Source organism: Lagenorhynchus albirostris, chromosome 2, assembly GCF_949774975.1.
Source record: "Lagenorhynchus albirostris chromosome 2, mLagAlb1.1, whole genome shotgun sequence".
NCBI classification, from domain to species: domain Eukaryota; kingdom Metazoa; phylum Chordata; class Mammalia; order Artiodactyla; family Delphinidae; genus Lagenorhynchus; species Lagenorhynchus albirostris.
This window is the reverse complement of record NC_083096.1, coordinates 121708051-121726878: the sequence shown is the minus strand read 5'-3', so window position 1 is coordinate 121726878 and position 18828 is coordinate 121708051. Positions and strand designations below refer to the sequence as shown.

Here is an 18828-nt window from a genome sequence, read left to right as displayed (position 1 = left end):
GCATGTGTGCTCTCAGCCTGAGGAAGTCAGTGTGGCCTGCTACACAAGAGGAAGAGGAAGCCAGGAAATAGCAGGGGCAGGCTGTGCATGCCTTGGAGATGAATGCAAGAGCTTTGGTTTTTTAATCCATATAAGATGAGAGTAATTGGAGGCTTTTGTGAGTGGCATTACTTCATCTGTAGCACATTTTTAAATAATTATTTTGGCTACTGTGTTCGTTACTATAGCTTTGTAATACAGTTTGAGATCAGGGAGCATGATGCCTTCAGCTGTGTTCTTTCTCAATATTGCTTCAGCTTTTGGAGTCTTTTGTGGTTCCATAACATTTTTAGGATTGTTTGTTCTATTTCTGTGAAAAATGCCATTGGAATTTTGATGGAGATTACATTGAATCTGTAGATTGCCTTGGGTAGTTTCAGCATTATTAATTCTTCCAATCCATGAGCATGGGACACCTTTCCATTTATTTGTGTCTTCTTCCATTTCTTTCCTCAATATTTTGTAGCTTTCAGGGTACAGGTCTTTCACCTCCTTGGTTAAATTTACTCCTAGGTATTTCATTCTTTTTGATGCAATTGTAAATGAGATTGTTTTCTTCATTTCTCTTTCTGATAGCTTGTTAATAGTGTACAGAAATACAACAAGATCTTTGTATATTGATTTTGTATCCCTGCAACTTTACTGAATTTTTTTATTAGTTCTAACAGTTTTTTGGTGGAGTCTTCAGGGTTTTCTATATCAACTCATCCACATACAATGAGTTTTATTTCTTCCTTTCCAAGTTGGATGCCTTTTATTTCTTTTTTCTTGCCTAATTGCTATGACTAGGACTTCTAATACTATATTGAATGAGAGTGGGCATCCTTGTCTTATTCCTAATCTTAAAGGAAAATCTTTCAGTATTTCACTATTGAGTCTGATGGTAGCTGTGGATTGGCTACCATGTTGGGAACATACTTTTAATAGGCAAAGAATAGTAGCAGCAAAAGTAATTAGAAGGAAACTATCATAATACAAGCAAAAGATGATGGTTCAGACAAGGATGAGAGGTAGTCAGATTCTGTATAATTTTTTATTATCATGATGCAATTTAACGTAACAAATTTGAGCTCAACTAAGCTATCCTGTGCAGTGGAACATGCTAGGTATACAGGAGTAAACAGGCCTTTGCTTACCCTCAAATCATGTTCCAGCTAGTGATATAGACATGTAAATAGCTAGTTGTAACACAAGAAAGAATGAAATAAATCTAAATAATAGTGAAAAATTATTTTGCGAAATCCTTGGACACTTTATAAAGGATGTGTCTTGTGAGTTGGACTTGAAGAGGGCAGAGGGTTTCCACAGGCAGGAATAAGAGTTAGATAATTCAGACTGAAAAAATAGTAAGAACAATGTCCTACATTGAGCAAAAGATCTAATCTCAGTTCACTTCTTTTAGCCTACCTGGGCTGCTTAGAGTCTGCCCTATGCATATGTGGTTCAGAGGTCAGCCAGAGAATTAGGCAGAGTTTATATGCATATTCTGGGGCTCCCTCTCCCAGACCCCTTTCTTCTAGGATTTCCCCTCATTTTCTAGTGCTTACATGTGATAAGCAGGATTCTAGGATGGCTCCCAAGATTCCTTCCACTTTTTTCCAGGAATACCACCTACGTTTGAGTTTGGACAAAACCTATGAATATGATGAGATATTACTCCCATAATTATGTTTCCTCATATGGCAAGACAAAGATTATTCTGTGTAGGTATGACCTAATCAGATGAGCCCTTTAAAAGCAAAGAATATTTCTCCAGTTGGTCACAGGGGAAAAAGTTTACAGAAATATGCCCTTGCTGGCCAGAAAGAAAGCAAATGGCTATGTTGTGAACTGCTTATAGGAGCCATGTGGCAAGGAACTATGGGCATCCTTTAGAAGCTGAGCGTTATCCCTGAACAACAGTTGCAAGAAAACAGGGACCTGAAGGAAATGAATTCTTCCAGTACCAGTGAGCTTGGAAGAGGCCCCTGAGCCTCAGATGAGAATCACAGAGTGAACTAACACCATGATTTTAATCTGGTGAGGCCCTGAGCAAGGGACCCAGTTAACCTGTACTAGACTCTGACCCACGGAGATAATAAATGGGTATTGATTTAAACCACTTGTGATAATTTGTTACAAAGCCATAGCTAATTCACTCTGCCCTAGATGCCCTGAATTCTATCCTCGGGTTCTTCAAGCAGGCAAAACTGTAGGCTTGCAGCCATCAGAATTTTAATTGCTCTCTAAGATGCAGATGGGGCCTACCCTTAGGGAAAATGTTGTAAAAAAAAAAAAAAGATAAGAACCTTATCCTATGCCCTTCATTTCTTCTGTGACTCCCCTCCAAAATCTACCTGCTCCTGTTCACTCTCTGTTTCTTTCAGGTCACAGTCTTTTACATTTTATCCAGAGTTTACAGTTGTTATCTGGGGGAGGGTTGATCCAATATAAATGCAGTTTGTTCATTCAGATTCTAGATACATTTTGAAGGCAGAATAATTATGATTTGCTGGTGAATTAGAAGCAAGAGTATGACAAAGAGAGAATTCAGATATTATCCTGTGGTGTTTGGAAGCAGAAAGGATAGAGTTGCCATTTACTGAAGCAGAGAAGACTATAAATGCAAGAAGTTGCATATGTGAGTTAAGAGTTCAAGAAAGAGTACTAAGCTAGATATAGATATTTGGAAGTTGTTTTTTAAAGCCATGAGACTGAATTAAATTCTCAACAAATTAAATAGAGAAGAGACCCAAAGACTGAGGCCTGGTGCAATTTAAAATTTAAAGATAAAGAGGAGAAGTGAAATCTAAAGAGAAGACTGAGAAATAGCAAGTAATAGTGAATTAAAATAATGAGAAAATAGTGACCTCAAGTCCAGTTGAAGAATGTTTCAGGGACAAAAGAATGATTATTTGCATTTAATGCTGTGCCAAGTAAGATGGATTTAGCAATGAGGAGGTAAATCTGTATCCTTGACAAGAGCAGTTTCAGCAGAGTGTTATAGGAGAAAACCTGATTGGGATGGAGGACAGATGGAAGGAGAATAAGAGTCCGCAAATTTAGGCAACTCTTTAGAACAATTTTGGTGAACAGAGAAATGGAGTAGTAGCTTGAGGAAGAAGTAGAGTCAAGAGTTTTATTTTGTTTTTGTTTATATGTTTTTAAGATGAAAGAATTTATATGTCTGTAGGTTGATAGGATAAAACAATAGAAAGGGAACGTTGATGATGCAAAAAATAGAAGGGAGAATTATTGTCAGAGCAATGTACTTGAGTAGATTAGCAAGGATAAGATCTAGTACACAGTGAAGGAATTGCCCTCGGATAGAATCAGGCAAAGTTCATCTGTAGAAAAGGGAGTGAAGGCAGATGATGTGAGTTTAGATATAGGTGGGTGGTTGAAGTATTAGCAGGAACTAGAGGTCTGAGGAAAGAGGAGAAGGTCCAAAACAGCCATTTAGAGAGTGAGAGAGAGTGAGCTAGGAATACAAAATAGACTCTCTAAACAGTACTGAGGGTCCACTTCAGGTTAGAGGGTCATAATTTTGAAATAAGAGCCGTCAGGATGGATTTAATCAAGACTAGGAATTTTCCAACTGTGTACAAAATTCATGATAGGGCAAGAGAGTTGAGGCTATGTGGGATGGAGTGAATATGATTGCCAGTGTAATCTAAGCTAAATCATGGAGGAAATAAGGTGACTGGATGATGGTGAAAAGATGGTAACAGGAACAAAAAATAGGGGAGACATCAGATGATAGACAAAAAGATAGAACAATAGTAGCAAAAACATGGTTTTTAAGGCTGAGTGATATATATATATATATATATATATATATATATATATATATATATATATATACACAGGGGTCTATTGCACTATTTTCCTTTACTTCAGGGTACATTTGAAAATCTTCACAATGCAAAGCAGCATCTTCTTAAGTGGTAAGATGGTTTATGCAGTCAAAGTTGTTGGAGTAAGAGCTCCGGACAAAGTGAGCTGGGTAGAGAGGAGGTAGAGCCCCAGGGCCATCTGACTGAAACTGTGAGGATGCAGAGCACGGAGGAGTTGCAGGCATCGCTGGTAACAGGGCCTAGGGTATGAATGACCGGGGAGCTAAGTGACCAAGGGAAGGTGGAGGATAAGAGCATTGCAGAAGAGGAGACAAAGGGCCCCAGAGGTCAGGCCACCTTAATGATTATCTGCATGGATAATAAAAGCACTGAGAGTAGTGCTAGAGAGCATGACAGTGAGCCAGATGCAAAACCTTCAGAGAAAAGAGAGGGACTCTGGGGAAAAGCTTGACAAACTGGTGGCTCTTCCAGGAGAAACCATTTGGAAGTTACAATGTCAGTGAGAAAGACACAGACCCCCCCCCCGCCCCCTGCTTACCCCCAGTACCATCCCCACCCACCTAGAAGTACAGGAATATGTGAGAGAAAACAGCTTCCTCTTGAGAGAGCTCTGGGGGAAGCAGTGTCCTCAGGGGAGGGCTAGATATTAAGGGAGAAATTGTTCTACTAAGAGTCTAAATTAGTTGGTTACTGCACCTGAATGTTAAATTGGGCTATCCACCTCCTGGCAGTGAAAGTTTCATAAAGGGAGAAATGATAGGTTATGTAACATGTCCTTAGGACCTGAAAAAAGAAGGCATATAATTTCTTCAAAAGAAACCAACTTTTTCTAAAATCCCGAGAATTTTTTCCTTAGATCCATAATCATTTATATATCTCTAGCAACTAGAACAAAGCTTGGAATATAATCAGAATACAAGAAATGTTTATTTGACCAAACTCATCTGACACGAAGGTTCATAGTGGACAATATCTTTAATGACAGTTTTTGAAGATTAAAAGCTCATCTTAACCCCTAAAGTAGGGCATAGTCATGAGGTTGCTATTGATCTTAGTTTTGAATCTGAGATGGTATTTTCAAAAATAAAGCTAATTATAAAATCAACTGTAGCAGTTCTTTCCCTACAGACACATTGAACAGTGTATTATAGGGCACTGAGATAGTTAATAGTTTTTAGTATTCACTTTTATTCTTTGATTTTGAAGAGGCAAACCTGCCGCGTTAAAGCGCACAAAGCTAATTAAAGCTTTTCCACTATTTCATTATCTGAATGTAGTTGCAAATTCTGACTTAAAACTCTTATCAGAGGGAGACTCAACATCCCTCCATGAACAGCAAGTGAACATTCAATTAACACTTCAATACAAGTGTATTTTAAATAAAAATCTACTTTATTGTTAATCTCATTCTTTGCACATGCAAATATCCAATTTTAAAATCCAAAGACAGCTGCATCCCTTTTATTCTTTGGGGAAAAGAAGTCTTTTCTTTATTTACAGGGAAGACCTGAATTTTCTGAAGTTGTTACCAAGTTAGAAGAGTGTCTCTGCAACACTGAGGTAAGAACTTTGGCTTCTGAAATATGTCCATTAGAAAGGCTTGAATATCTAATGACATTGGGGAATGTAGTTAAGGTGGTGCTTGTGGAAAGAAAGTGTGTGTCCATAACTCCATTCATATTTTCACCCTGTCAATTAAGTTCTTAGGGTGGAGGAGAATTGACTGCATCTGTAGGGCAAAGACAAATTCAGAGTGAATTGGGGCCCTTCCAACAAATAATCAGGCAAGCAAATGGACATGGGTATGCATAGCTTAAAAAACTGATATGTAAAAATTTAAAAATAACAAATGTGTTAGAAGGTAATTATGTAAATCATTACCTTCTATACAAAATTTCTTACAAACAACGAAATGTAAGCTAAAACATTAAGCCATTGTCCATTTATGTTCAATAAGAACCGGAAAAATTATTACTAAAATTAGCGCATAAATTAATTGGGAGGCATTGCTTTTATACCACACATATTTTACATAAAGTGATGTGTGTTGGTAATGAGACTAATGGAATTTTCTTTCCTTAATATCAAGGAGCTGTTTGCTTTAATTTTCTCTATAATTGCCTTATTTTTCTATACACCTGTTCAGGAGATAGCATTTGAAAATAGGCAAGGGAACTGAAACATGAGCATTAATTCAAAAATAATAACATATTCCCAAATGCAAGTGAGTGCTACAGGAGAGAGGGATGGACATCACACATACAGGCTCACGTATAAACGAGTGTATGGAGGGGCAAAAATGGGGAAAAACAGCATCAACCTGAGATTGCACAACTAAATCCCAAAGTGGAACCATCCAAGGAAAGTTTTCTTTCCTTAAAATCTTAACAAAGAGTGACTGGAACCTAATCTTTTTTTTTTTTAATATTTATTTATTTGGTTGTGCTGGGTCTTATTTCTGGCAGGCGGGATCCTTAGTTGCAGCTCGTGGGCTCTTTAGTTGTGGCATGCGAACTCTTGGTTGTGGCATGCATGTGGGATCTAGTTCCCTGGCCAGGGATCGAACCTGGGCCCCCTGCATTGGGAGCACGGAGTCTTAACCACGGCACCACCAGGGAATTCCCTGGAACCTAATCTTTTGGAAAAGTGTTCCAGGTCTGCGATTACTGCCTGAAGTGAGTGGCTCTGTCTCATGAATCTTTACTGGAACTTACAAAGAGGAAGCTTTACTCTTTAAACATAAAACTTCCTTTCCCTTCTCTTCAGTCCTGAAACAAACGAGGTGGAGAGAAGTAGAAGTATATTTGGTGGGACTACAGCAGCCCCTACTAACAAGAGCATCTGCCAGAGGCTTGGGATGTTGAGAGACGCTTTTCAGGCTTGAGTTCCAAGTATCTTCTCACTCTGAACCTTTGTGTTTGACAGAGCAAGGCTGTGCCAAGCCTGGGATATATCCAGTTAGATCAGAGAGAGAATTCCAGAAACAGGGACAATGGTAGGATCTGCTAAGCTAGCTAGTCTTGTTATATTGACCAAGCCTCTTAGCACAATCTCCCCTAGTGGAAAAGACGAATAACTATGGGCTATATGCAAAGAGAATTTGCTGAACTGCATTGCACTAATTAATGAACTAGAATCATCTTTAAGGATCTTAACTTGTATAGCTCCATAAGGCTCTATCCTCTCTACTCTTCAACTTTTTAGTCAGTGGTTAAGATCAAGGTGAGGAAGGCTCTGCTCATCACATTTGTAGATATAGTAAAGTTGAGAGAGACAACAAATATTTGAAAGCGGGAAAAGTAGTAGGACATGTCTAAGAAATAATTTAATAGGAATAAATATATCATCATACACCAGAGTCAAAGAAACAATAGTAAAAGAATCAAATGTTGGAGATATGGTTTAGGAGCATCATGAAGGTTAGTGGATAATAAACTTTTGGTTAGTTAGAATATGAAGTATCTGTCTTGCATCTGAATAAAGAATGTGATCATTCCTCTCTCTCCTGAGATGGCCAAACAAAATAGTTCCCAGTTATGTCCTGTTAAAGGGATAATTAAAACTGGAACACAAGTTTTAGGGAATAGAGATCAGAGTGGTGAATGGATTGAAAATCCTGTATGTGAGAGCCAATTAGAGGAACCAGGGATGCTTATCCCAGAGAAGACAAATCTAGGATGAGTCAACAGCTGTTTTTAAAAATCTGAAGAACGGTCATGTAGGAAAGGGAATGGCCTAGTTCTCTGTGGGCCAACAGATGGAAATGAAGTACAATAATAGAACTGGTTAATTGTGAGGAAGAACTTTCCATTGGTCGGAGCTGTCCTAACATAAATGAATGGATCTGGAGACAGTGAGTTCCCCATCACTGGAGGTTCCCCATCAGATTGCATAGCTGACTTGAAAAGGATGCATAGAAGAGATTAAATCATTGAAGAGTTTGAAGGTTCATTTCAATACTGACATCACATGATTCTCGGAGCTTTACTTAGAAATGTCTTGGCTACTGTGAAGAGTTTAGAATTTATATATATTATTTTTTTAAACCAAAGCCTGCTCTCTACATGTCTTATGAAATTATAATGTCAAAGCACTAATATTCTCAGTCGTGTTATGTAGAGTGCATAAGTAACAAGGGTGTCAAAAGTTCAAGAAAACTACTTTCTTATTTTTTCCTCTTTCTCATTTTCTTCCCTCACACTCTTCTATTTTCTAACTATACTTAACTATTTGTAAATATTTTTTAAAATTCTCTTACAACAACTCTATTTAGTCCTCATGCTTGCTGGACATTAAAGCAGCCTTCATTTTATATAATGGATGTATTTTTGGGAAAGTGTGTAAATCCATTTTATGTAAAGGCAATAATTGTAAGCTCCAATTTAAAGGAACTCTGCCATGAACCTCATCACCATAGTGAAAAATGTAGAGAATCTTTTAACCATTAAATAATAATGTTCTATTTTATGAATCTGATTTGAGCCTACTGTGTTTTGTTAAAGACAAGCATAAGTTTTATGGGCCAGCTCTTATCACAGAACTGGGTCAAAAAAAGCTAGCCAGGTGTTGCCATCAGAGGCTGAAAGGAAAAGCAAGCTGAGATGAATAGAAATTAAAATATGAGAAATCCTCGAATGGAAAGTTAAAATAAATCTACATTCTATACTATGATGTTAAGCCTATTGGATTTATTAATTGATTGAAATTGCCCCTCCTTCACTCAGCTGATGTCGCCTGCATCAAGTAATAGCAGTGGGTCTCTCTCACCTTCCTCTTCTTCTGATTGTCTGCTGAGCCGCGGAGGGCCTGGCCGGAGCCACGTGGCAGCTTTACGGAGTCGTTTTGAATTGGAATATGCTCTAAATGCAAGGTCCTATGCTGCCTGGTCCCAAAGGTAAGTGGTAGTTGACAGTTACACAGTCAAGTCAGATTCCAGAATTTCATCAAGATAATCACCTGATTTGCTTAGTATCAACAGGGAACTTACCACCCCTGTGGCAAATTTTGAAAGGGGAGTTTTGAACCTATTTTTCTTCTAATATTTTGACCAAAAATTAGAAATTTTGTTGTCTGTTAGTCTAGGTTCTCTAAGCTTCGGGTTAACTCTTGCTTAAGCAAGAATTGTCTAACTACAGCAAGAACTGTCTAGCTACAACAACAAAAGGAATTTATTGAAAGTATTCTGGGAGTTTCTTATGGAATTTAAGGAAGAATTTCTTGTGTGGGAATCAAGAAGCAACTCTGAAGGTCTGAGCACCAAAAGTTCAGTGTTCTGAGAATTACCTTATGACCCAGCAATTCCACCCCTAGGTATATTTCCAAAAGAATTGAAAATAGATAACAAATACCTGTACTCAAATGTTTATAGCAGCACTATTCACAATAGCCAAAAGGTGGGGGAAAAAAAATCCATCAACAGATGAATAGATAAAAAATGTGGTATCCATACAATAGAATATTATTCAGCCGTAAGAGGAATGACGTACTGATGCATGCTACAGCATGGTTGAACCCTGAAAACATGCTAAATGAAGGAAGCCAGAGACAAAATTCACATATTGTATGATCCTATTTATATGAATATCCAGAATAGGTGTACTAGTCAGTTTGGGTAGCTATAACAAAATACCATAGATTGGATGGTTTAAACAACAGAAGTTTCTCACCATGGAGGCTGGAATCTGACATCAGGGTGCCAGCATGGCTGGGTTCTAGTGGGACTTTCAAATTTTCCTGGTTTACAGATGGCCACCTTCTCACTGTACCCTCACATGGCAGAGAGAGCTCTGGAGTCCTTTTATCTTTTGATAAGGGCATGAATTCTGTCCGATCAAGGGCTTCATTCTTCTGACCTCATTTAACCTTAATCACAACCTTAAAGGCCCTATTTCCAATACAGTCACATATGGGGTTAGGGCCCCAACATATGAATTTGGAGGGAGGGGGGACACAATTCCGTCAATAGCAATAGGTAAACCCATAAAAACAAAAAAGTAGATTGGTGGCCCCAGGGTCTGGGTTGGGGAGGAGGAAATTGGGAGTAACTGCTTAATGGATATGGGATTTTATTTTGGGGGGATGAAAATATTTTGGAATTAGATAGAGGTGGTGGTTAGAAAACATTGTGAGTATACTAAATGCCACTGAATTTTTCACTTTAAAACGATTGATTTTATATGATGTGAACTTTACCTCAAAGAAAAACAAAAGCCACAAAAAAAAGTTTAAGCAAAGGGGCAAGTCAGAAAAAGAGGAAAAAAGAGTTCAGCTTTCTTCCATAGCAAACTGTGCCATTTACACGCCCCAATCCCCAATACACAGTCTCCTGCAACCTACAACATTCCTTGAGCAAGTCGCATAGCTGAGTCCAACATCGATAGGGAGAGAAAATATACTCAGCCTCTAGTGGGAGGTCCTACAGAGTCATATGGCAAAGGACATAAATACAAAAAGCATAACGAAGTAGGAATAAGTACAGTCTGCCATGCGAGAAAATATGATTGGTCCCTTTGGATTATATGGCCACCTCTGGTCTAAACAAATGTGGTTGGAGTGAAGGTGGGGTCATATTTCATGTATGTAACCCTGGTCGCCAATGGCCTGATCTGGATGGAGAACAATAAAGGCAGGCACTGTGAGCTCCATGGATACCCTACAAAGTGCATACTCCAACTCCTGGAAAGTCAGAAAAGACTGGCTTAAAATCTCTGTCCTTCCACATGTGCTCCAGAGCATTTGTACATGAGCCATTACACATGCGCACTTATACACACACATGCACATATACACATTCACACATTCTGTCATCAGAGTCAACATTTTTATCCTGAAGGTGAGGAAAGATTATCTGGATTTAGCAAGGATCCTATACCATCTACAAATTGCTACTGTTGCCTTTTTAGCCATAGTTATTATATTCCTGGTCTGACAAAAGAGTTGCAGCTGCAGCTATGAAGAGATGAGAACCTGAATCATGAACTTTAATCTACGGAATGTCATGAAGTTAAGTATCAGCAGGCTTGATTGATAACAAGGCAAACTGAACACAATTCTTTACTGGACTCCAGTCTCTCACATAATTTCATAAGGGGCTCATAGGCCAAGATTAGATTAGGTTCAGTCACAACATCATCTTCAATTCCATCTGCTCTTCTTCTTCTTTACTTGTGGTTTTAAAATTAATTATCTGAAGAGACAGATTTTGGTATTTCCAAAGCGTAGTCACCCAAGCTTTGTCCACTTGAGGCAGAGGTTAAGAGGATGAGCTGTGGAGTCAGATCTGAGGTTCAGTCTTGGCTTTACCACTTAAGAGCTCAGTGACCTTGGGCAAGTTACCTACATCTTATATGTAATATACAGATAGTAATACTAGCTCTTAGGATTGTTACTGGGAGAGGCAGTATTGTCACAAGAGTGACTGAGTGAAAAATGCCAACAGACCCAAGCAAAGGGTGCAAGTTCCCATAATGTAGGTAAGTCACACAACTTATAGACAGCTACCCAGATGGGAGGCACAGCAGCACACCCAACTGGATGAGTTGGGGGTGGAGGGAACACAGCTGCTCTGGCCTTCAAGAACCCGGAAGAAGGTACACCACTACTCCTAAAACTGCCCAAACAGGGTGGGAAAAAATCATCAGGTGTTTTGAGATGCTCCCTTTGATAGTCTCACATGGTTTTTTATACCTCCCTGGCCCTTCAGGACAGTTATGGAACCCTGATAAGTACTTGTCTGTCTACTTGGTACAAATTTCTCTTAACAGCCTAGCACACCCTGAGTATTTGTTGTGAGGGTGCATTGAAGGTCAGTTTGTAGTTGTATCACTCCTCTAGTAAGGTCAATCTTTGGACTGCTTGAAATCAACTCCAGAAATAAGTAAAGCATTTAGCTAAGTTGTAAGATGCACCATGTCTGTTTTATTCATATCTGTAACCCTAGTAGCTAGCAGTGTAATTGGAATGAAGTCAATATGTAACAAATATTTGTTCTGAGGATAAAAAAATTGGATAAATTGGCTCAATAATTTGTAATTATTATTATTTTGGAGCATAATCAGTCAATAAGCTTTAATTATTTTCTCTATTCTTTCCTTTTAAATAGCTATCACTATTGCATTTCTACTGCATGCCAGGCACTATTTTAGACACTTTGAATACTCATTTAAGTAAACCTTAGAAGTTAGGTATTCCAATTTTTATAGAGAAGGAAACTGAGGCTCAGAAATGGTAAGTAACTTTATTAAGTTTATTGAAGCAGAATTGGAGTCCTCATGCAGGACTCTCCTATGCTTTCTGAATTTCTCTGGCACAGGAGGTGTCACTTTTCAGAAGTTTGATATATTTTGCCAATACTTGTATTTGCTGGACTTCTTCCAATGTCTTCTGGAAGTTGGTCAGGGAAAGAATTCAATTACTCCTCCCAAGCCTGCCTTTTCAGCATGTGTATAGGAAAGAGCAAATGAGACCAGAGATCAATAGGTTCTTAAAGTCAAAGAATCCAAGGATCCAGCAGGGTCGTGAGTTTAACAACCTGGAATTCAGCCGGCTCTTTGGCTGCACATTAAGAATCACCTGGGGAACTTTTACAAGTACCAGTGTCCAGGACCAATTAAACCAAAATCCATGGGGATGGCATCCAGACTTCAGGAGCTTTTAAAGTTTTCCAGGTGAGCCCAATATACATCCAAGCATGAGAAGCATGCTCAAAGAGAATACTACAATCTAACCTTCCAGTCAATCTGATGCAACTGATGGGGTAAACAAAAGAGGACCGTGAGTGCCAAGGTGAAACAGCAGCTGTGACAAAAGGCGACCATTCTGAAGGCTGATTACCTGTGTGGTCTCTCCCAAAAGTCCTTGCAAGGTGCTAGCAACCTCTGATCTAAGAGGCTTTCTAACTAACTCATTACAATCACACAAGGTGTAATTTTTAGCCCAGCATTATTTTTTCCTAAATAGCAACAAGATATGGCCTGTAGTCCTCACCCAAAATGTTCCCAATTTTGGGTCTTGGAGCCCTCAACAATGTCTTAAAAATAGTGCATTTATTTTTTCAATTTTGGGGTTATGAAAGTTACAGCCTGTAATTTTGTAATTCTTGATTTGGCGGGGGTTTTGGTTTCTATTTCCACATTTGTTTTTAATTATTATTTTCCTTTATAAAATAAATATCAAGGTGGGAAACTGTGTCAGATATCTTCTCCAAAGGTAATAGACATTTGTTAATTCCTGCTGCAACCCCAAACTGATGAAATCTGAGTTTGGGGAAGGCACTCCTGAAGTTCTGCCTCTTTTAAAATACTTTGTGTCTTTAGATATATTTGGAAAACTAAGCATGTGGCACTTGCTCCTCCCACAGGGTATGAAATCTCCCATCTTGTACATGGATTACATCATGTAAATTTAGAAATGACAAAGTGATACACAACCTTTCAGATGTGAAAACCAATTAGTGTTTATGTGGGGCTGGGCTCTGAGAATAGAACGCTATGACCTAGTTAGCTGTCCAGGAGAAGAGAGCAGAGATCCAGAGATTGGAACTGTGAAACAGATTGATTTGGAATTAATTTTTCACATTACAAAAGGGTCCATGAAAGGGTTCCTTTAAATAGAAAGCTTGCCTAGTGCACTTAGAATGCAATTCAACTTATAAAAGTTGAATATGTTATCAAATTTTAACTTACACATAGTTTTTCCAGAATGCAGCAACTGTGTAAGATGATAGCACCATGAAACCAATGCTCCTAGGAGGAATGAAAAAAGGAGCGGTGAGGGGCTTGTGTCCACTCGCTTCTGTGGAGCAGGATGGTTTATCCAGTTTCAGCCGTAGTGTAGTGTCTCTCACCACCGAAGGGCAAATACTCCCCTTTTTAGTCTACTGCCTCTCCTCCATGCTTCTTTGTACTGAAACTTCCCTCAGGCCTCTTAAATATTCACTTTTCTTCCAATCCCTTCTTCATTCCCAATTTATTTCTCTTGCCAGCTCACCACAATCAGCAGTTTCAACCCATGGCTCCAATTCTCTGTCTCTCTCTCGCTCTCTGTGTCACACACACACACACACACACACACACACATACAGTTAGCCCCCAGTCCATATGTCCAAACTTGGCTGCTCTGCTTTCTTTGTCATGTCTTTAAATTCTCTCCCTCGAGTCCCAGCTTCCCCATGCCATAATCCACTTAACCCTCTACTGCCAGTGTAATCTTCCTTCTGTAGACCTCCAATTATATCACTACCCTACTTTAAAACTACCAATAATTCCACATTGCCTCTAAAATTAAGTGACGTTATGTCATCCAGAATCCAAAATGACCAGTGAAACACATTTCCAGTTTTACCCCACAGTGAACATCAGATGTTCCAGTGGTTCTAGACATTGATCCCATCACTTCTCTTCTCAAAAAATTCTCTAGGGTTTTGGGAACTGTAAGACATATTTTTTGATATTTTGGTATTTTTGGTATTTCCCAGTGACAAGGGAGGTGCCAGTGATATTTAGTGGGGGGGGCAGAGTGTTGAATTTCCTACAATGTTTTGGACAATCCCACAAAATAAAGAATTATCCTGCACAGAATAGCAATAGCATCCCTGGTGACACACACTATAGACAAACTAGAAGTTCTACTATTTCCCATACACACCCCATGTTTAATTTACTGTCAACCTATTCCTATATCCTATTTTTTAACCTCAACAGTCCCGCCCAATCTTATCAAAATATTAATCAGCCTTCAGTAATATCTAGTCAGCTTGATCACTATGTCATGAAAGAGCCTTTTCTGGGACTAACTCCTCTTCAGTTATGCCTTACCAAAGGCCACGGTAGTTTGTGCCACTTTATACATTTGTGTTATTTTGTCTTTTATTATGATCATTTATTTTTAATTCCCCATTAGTTCATAAATACTTTAAGGGAAGAAATTTTCTTTTGTGTTTTTTTTTCTGGTGCCTACAATATCTCATTTATAACTGAACTGTAAGTGGTGAATATTAAATATTTTTATCTATAATAAATTAGAGGAATCATTAGTTGGCCTAAGAATACCATGCTTTGTATTTCTGAAATTTGAGTAAAACTGTGGCGCTCAGAATTTTGACCCTTACTTTCCGGTCAAGTTCAAATTTTTTTTGTCCAAAAATAATGAACAACCAGTTAATTCAAACTTCTTTCCATCCCACCCCCTCACTATTAGGGCATTAAATATCTGCTTACTTCTTTGTAATAAAAAAAAGAATAGAATTTTGATGCTGGAAACGTGTGAAAAAAGAAGGCACTGACACATTCATTCCCAGTGTGTTTAAAAAGGGGAGTTTGCTTTGAGTTGAGGCAGTTGAGAAAGGTTTCACTGAAGAGAGAGATGATGGAAATATAGTTCAGGTATAAAGAGAACAGGATGAACAAACATGAAATAACGACCATGAACTTTCTTTTCCTCCTTTTTAAAAAGAATAGTCATCCCTTTCTCAGTGATCTATAAAAGAAGTTCTTTCACATATCAAGGATCTACCTTTAGATAGGTCTGTTTTCAGTTTTTCTATTCTGTTCCATTGGGACATTTGTTTATCCCTGTGTCAGTTGTATACGATTTTAATTACAATAGCATTATTAAACTCTTGATTTCTGGTAGGGCACAGCCCATCTTGACTATTCTTGATTATTCTTGACTTTTTTTCTTCCATATAAATTTTATAATCAGCTTGCATTTTTTCACAAAAACATAAGATTTTGATTATAGGTATTTTAAACCTGTAGATCAATATGGGAAGATATGACATCTTTATGACATTGAGTCTCCCTTTCCATAAACATAGTACTTTTTGTATTTATTTAGATGTTCTTTAACATCTTTTAGTTAGGTTTTATAATCTTCTCTGCAAGGTTCTTATACCTTTTGTCATGTTGATTGTTACATTCATTGTGATTGCTGAAATAATTTGAATTCATTGCTACCATATTATTTTATTCTCTCTGGGTTTTTTTCTCACTCTGTCCTTTGCCTGTTTTCCTTTGGATTATTTGAATAGGCACTCTGGTTTTCTGTTCCTTAGTGGGTACCCTAGAAACTTTAACATATTAAACTTAATAAATTTTATATTAATATACTTGTCCTACTCCCAAATAAAAGAGATATTTTAGAGCATTTTAGTTTCATTCATTCCCTCCCAAATTATATAATTCTATCCATTATTTTATTTTATTATGATTTTTCTAATTCCACAACTTAGATATTATTTTAATGTTTTATGGTTTATTTAGACTTAAATAACGCAAGCTCAGTAGTTATGGTGCACAGGCTTAGTTGCTCTGCGGCATGTGGGATCTTCCCAGACCAGGGCTTGAACCCATGTCCCCTGCATTGACAGGTGGATTCTTAACCACTGCGCCACCAGGGAAGCCCCCTGTTCTCTATTTTATGGCCCCGTAATGGGAGATATGTAACCAAGTTTGGAAAAGCTATGGGATCTCTCATGAAGCTACATAAAAACAGAGGGATTTTAAAAGCTGCTGGGATGTTTGATGTCAGAAGAGGCTACCCAGGTAAAAGGCCAAAAAGAACAGCCTTCCTTCACAAGAGCATTAGTTCATGAACACATTTGTCCCCTTAGGTAACTCACACCTGAGATTCTCTTATCTTACTATTGAACGGAAAAGGAGTTTTCCATTCTGAAAACACCTTTATTTTCCCTCTTTCTTGAGGTATATTTTAGTGGATATGGGATTTAAGGTGTTTAATTATTTTCCCCTGAAACTTTAAGGTGCTTTTCCACATCTTTGTTGTTGTTGCTGCTGTTAAAATATTATCTGTGAATCTAATTGTCATTTATTTTATTTTTAATCTGCCCTTTCTAATTGCTGTTAGAATTTCTCTTTGTTTTTGGTATTGTACAGTTTAACTATGTTGTATACAGGTATGGATTTATTTTTATTTATCTTGCTTTGAATTTATTAGATGTCCAGAATCTGAAGATTGATATCTTTCATAAATTCTGGAAACTTCTCAGTCACTACCTCTTCTAATATGTCTTTACCCCATCTTCTCTCTTCTCTCTTTATGGACTTCTAATTAGATGTATTTTAGATATTCTCACTCTATTTTCCACATTTCTCAATCTCTCTTTTTTTTAAAATTTTCCACCCTTTACTTTCTCTATGCTGCTTTCTGGTAATTTCTTCAAATCTATCCAGTACACTTGGTAGCTGGATCTAATACACTGCTCTCTTCATTGCATTTCTAATTCAATTCATTTCTAATATCTATTCCAATTCTAGAAATTGTATAGCTTTTGCAATTTGACTAGACTCTTTTGAAAATCTGTTTCTTCTACACACTTCTAAATTATTTCTTCTTTTCATACACATTTATTTTAGATTCTATTAATATATCTGAATATCTGCTATTTCTCTATCTGAAGTTTTTGGATATAATTATGTAGTTCATTGTTCCTGATAATTCTTGCTCCTTGTTTTAAAATGTATTTAGAAATTTTTGTTTCTATTGTAGCTCATATTCCTTGGAACTTTATCGCTGGCAATTTTTTGACCTTTATTTGGTGTATGTTACTTCACAGATGGTTTGCTTTTGCTCTTTCTGACTATCTGGGGACACTAACCCACCAAACCACTTAAAAACTTCAACTTGGAGTTTTCCATAAAACACATGTAGTGATATTTTTGTTTTAAAACTTGCATGTGAATGGGCTTGTGGATAGAACCTCTCAGGGAAAATATTTCATTTTTTCATTTTTCTCAGTTTATCTGGAGCCAAGGATGACATAGAGCAATTATCCTCTGTATCTTCCTATGTAGAATGGATGTTATTATTCCTGGCTCACCCAATCTTGGTGTTGTCCTTCAAAGATTTTAGCTTTATACAGGTGCTTACTAACTGACCTCCCACCTGGCGTGGGCCCATGCTATTTCTCCCATGTAGTCCAATAAAATTCAAGCTTTAGGCCCACAAGAATCAGTAGAATAGCTTCTTCATGGCACTTACATCTGCCTGGAAGTATAGTTTTAGCCAATCACTTACTTTTATATTGGTATCTACACTAAATTGTAAACATCATGAGAGCATGAATGTCTCTCCTTTTTGATTCTGTGTCTCCAGTACTTAGAATAGGGTCTAATAGTTGCTAAATACATACTTGTGGAATGAATGAATGATCATGATAGGCCTCACAACATGATTCCATTTAGTCCTCACTTATGAAGTAGGCTTCCTGGTTTCCATTTTTCAGTTTGTTTTACAACTGAGACTCCAACGATTTAAGTAATTTTAATGAAACTGTATAGTGGAAAAATGGTAATTAATAGTTGAATCTGGGCCTATCTGGTGGTGTTTCCATTACACCATGCTGCCTCTGGAGACTGTGCTTGGCCAACATGTTTGAACTGTCTTTAAGAAGCAGAAACTTCTAACCTCTGGTTTGGGCTTTGAGGATAATCAGCAGGGAGCTATCCAGAGTACTGAACTACCTGCCTCGAAAACTCTTCCAGCTTCAATGGAACGTAGCTCATTCTCAGTCTATGGCCAGTACAGCCTTTGATTGAAGGAAAAATTTCCCTTCTCACTCTGACTACCTCTGATACTAGCCACCTTACCTCAGCTTATGCCTGCTCATAACAGATCTTTATAATCAGCTGCCTGCACTGATACACACCTAACCTGAACAAAACAAATTCTATATCTGCTGCCTCATTCACGAGCAGACCGTGGCCTAACCCTGTCCTCTCTCTCTTCTTTAATCATGTCTCTGGAAACCAGCCTGATTCCCTGGCCACATTTCTAGAAGCAGCAAAAACTAATCAGGACATATAAAAACATAAACTCCTTCCTTCTAAATATTTGGGGACCAGTTTTGAACATTACTTTAGTATGATTTCTTTATTGAATTAAGTACCTTATAAAACCAGACATCTTTTTCTCATTAAATGTACTCTCTACTGTA

The 18828-nt window shown here is 37.8% G+C and overlaps 1 protein-coding gene across 1 annotated transcript in view; it reads left to right on the top strand.

Annotated features, from left to right (window-relative positions):
* TNNI3K (TNNI3 interacting kinase) overlaps positions 1-18828 on the top strand; it is a 287754-nt gene that overhangs the window by 223524 nt on the left and 45402 nt on the right. The window contains exons 22-23 of the mRNA XM_060142530.1: positions 5376-5435; positions 8600-8769. Of these exons, the coding sequence (XP_059998513.1) occupies positions 5376-5435; positions 8600-8769 (230 nt within the window). The remainder of the gene's footprint in view (positions 1-5375; positions 5436-8599; positions 8770-18828) is intronic.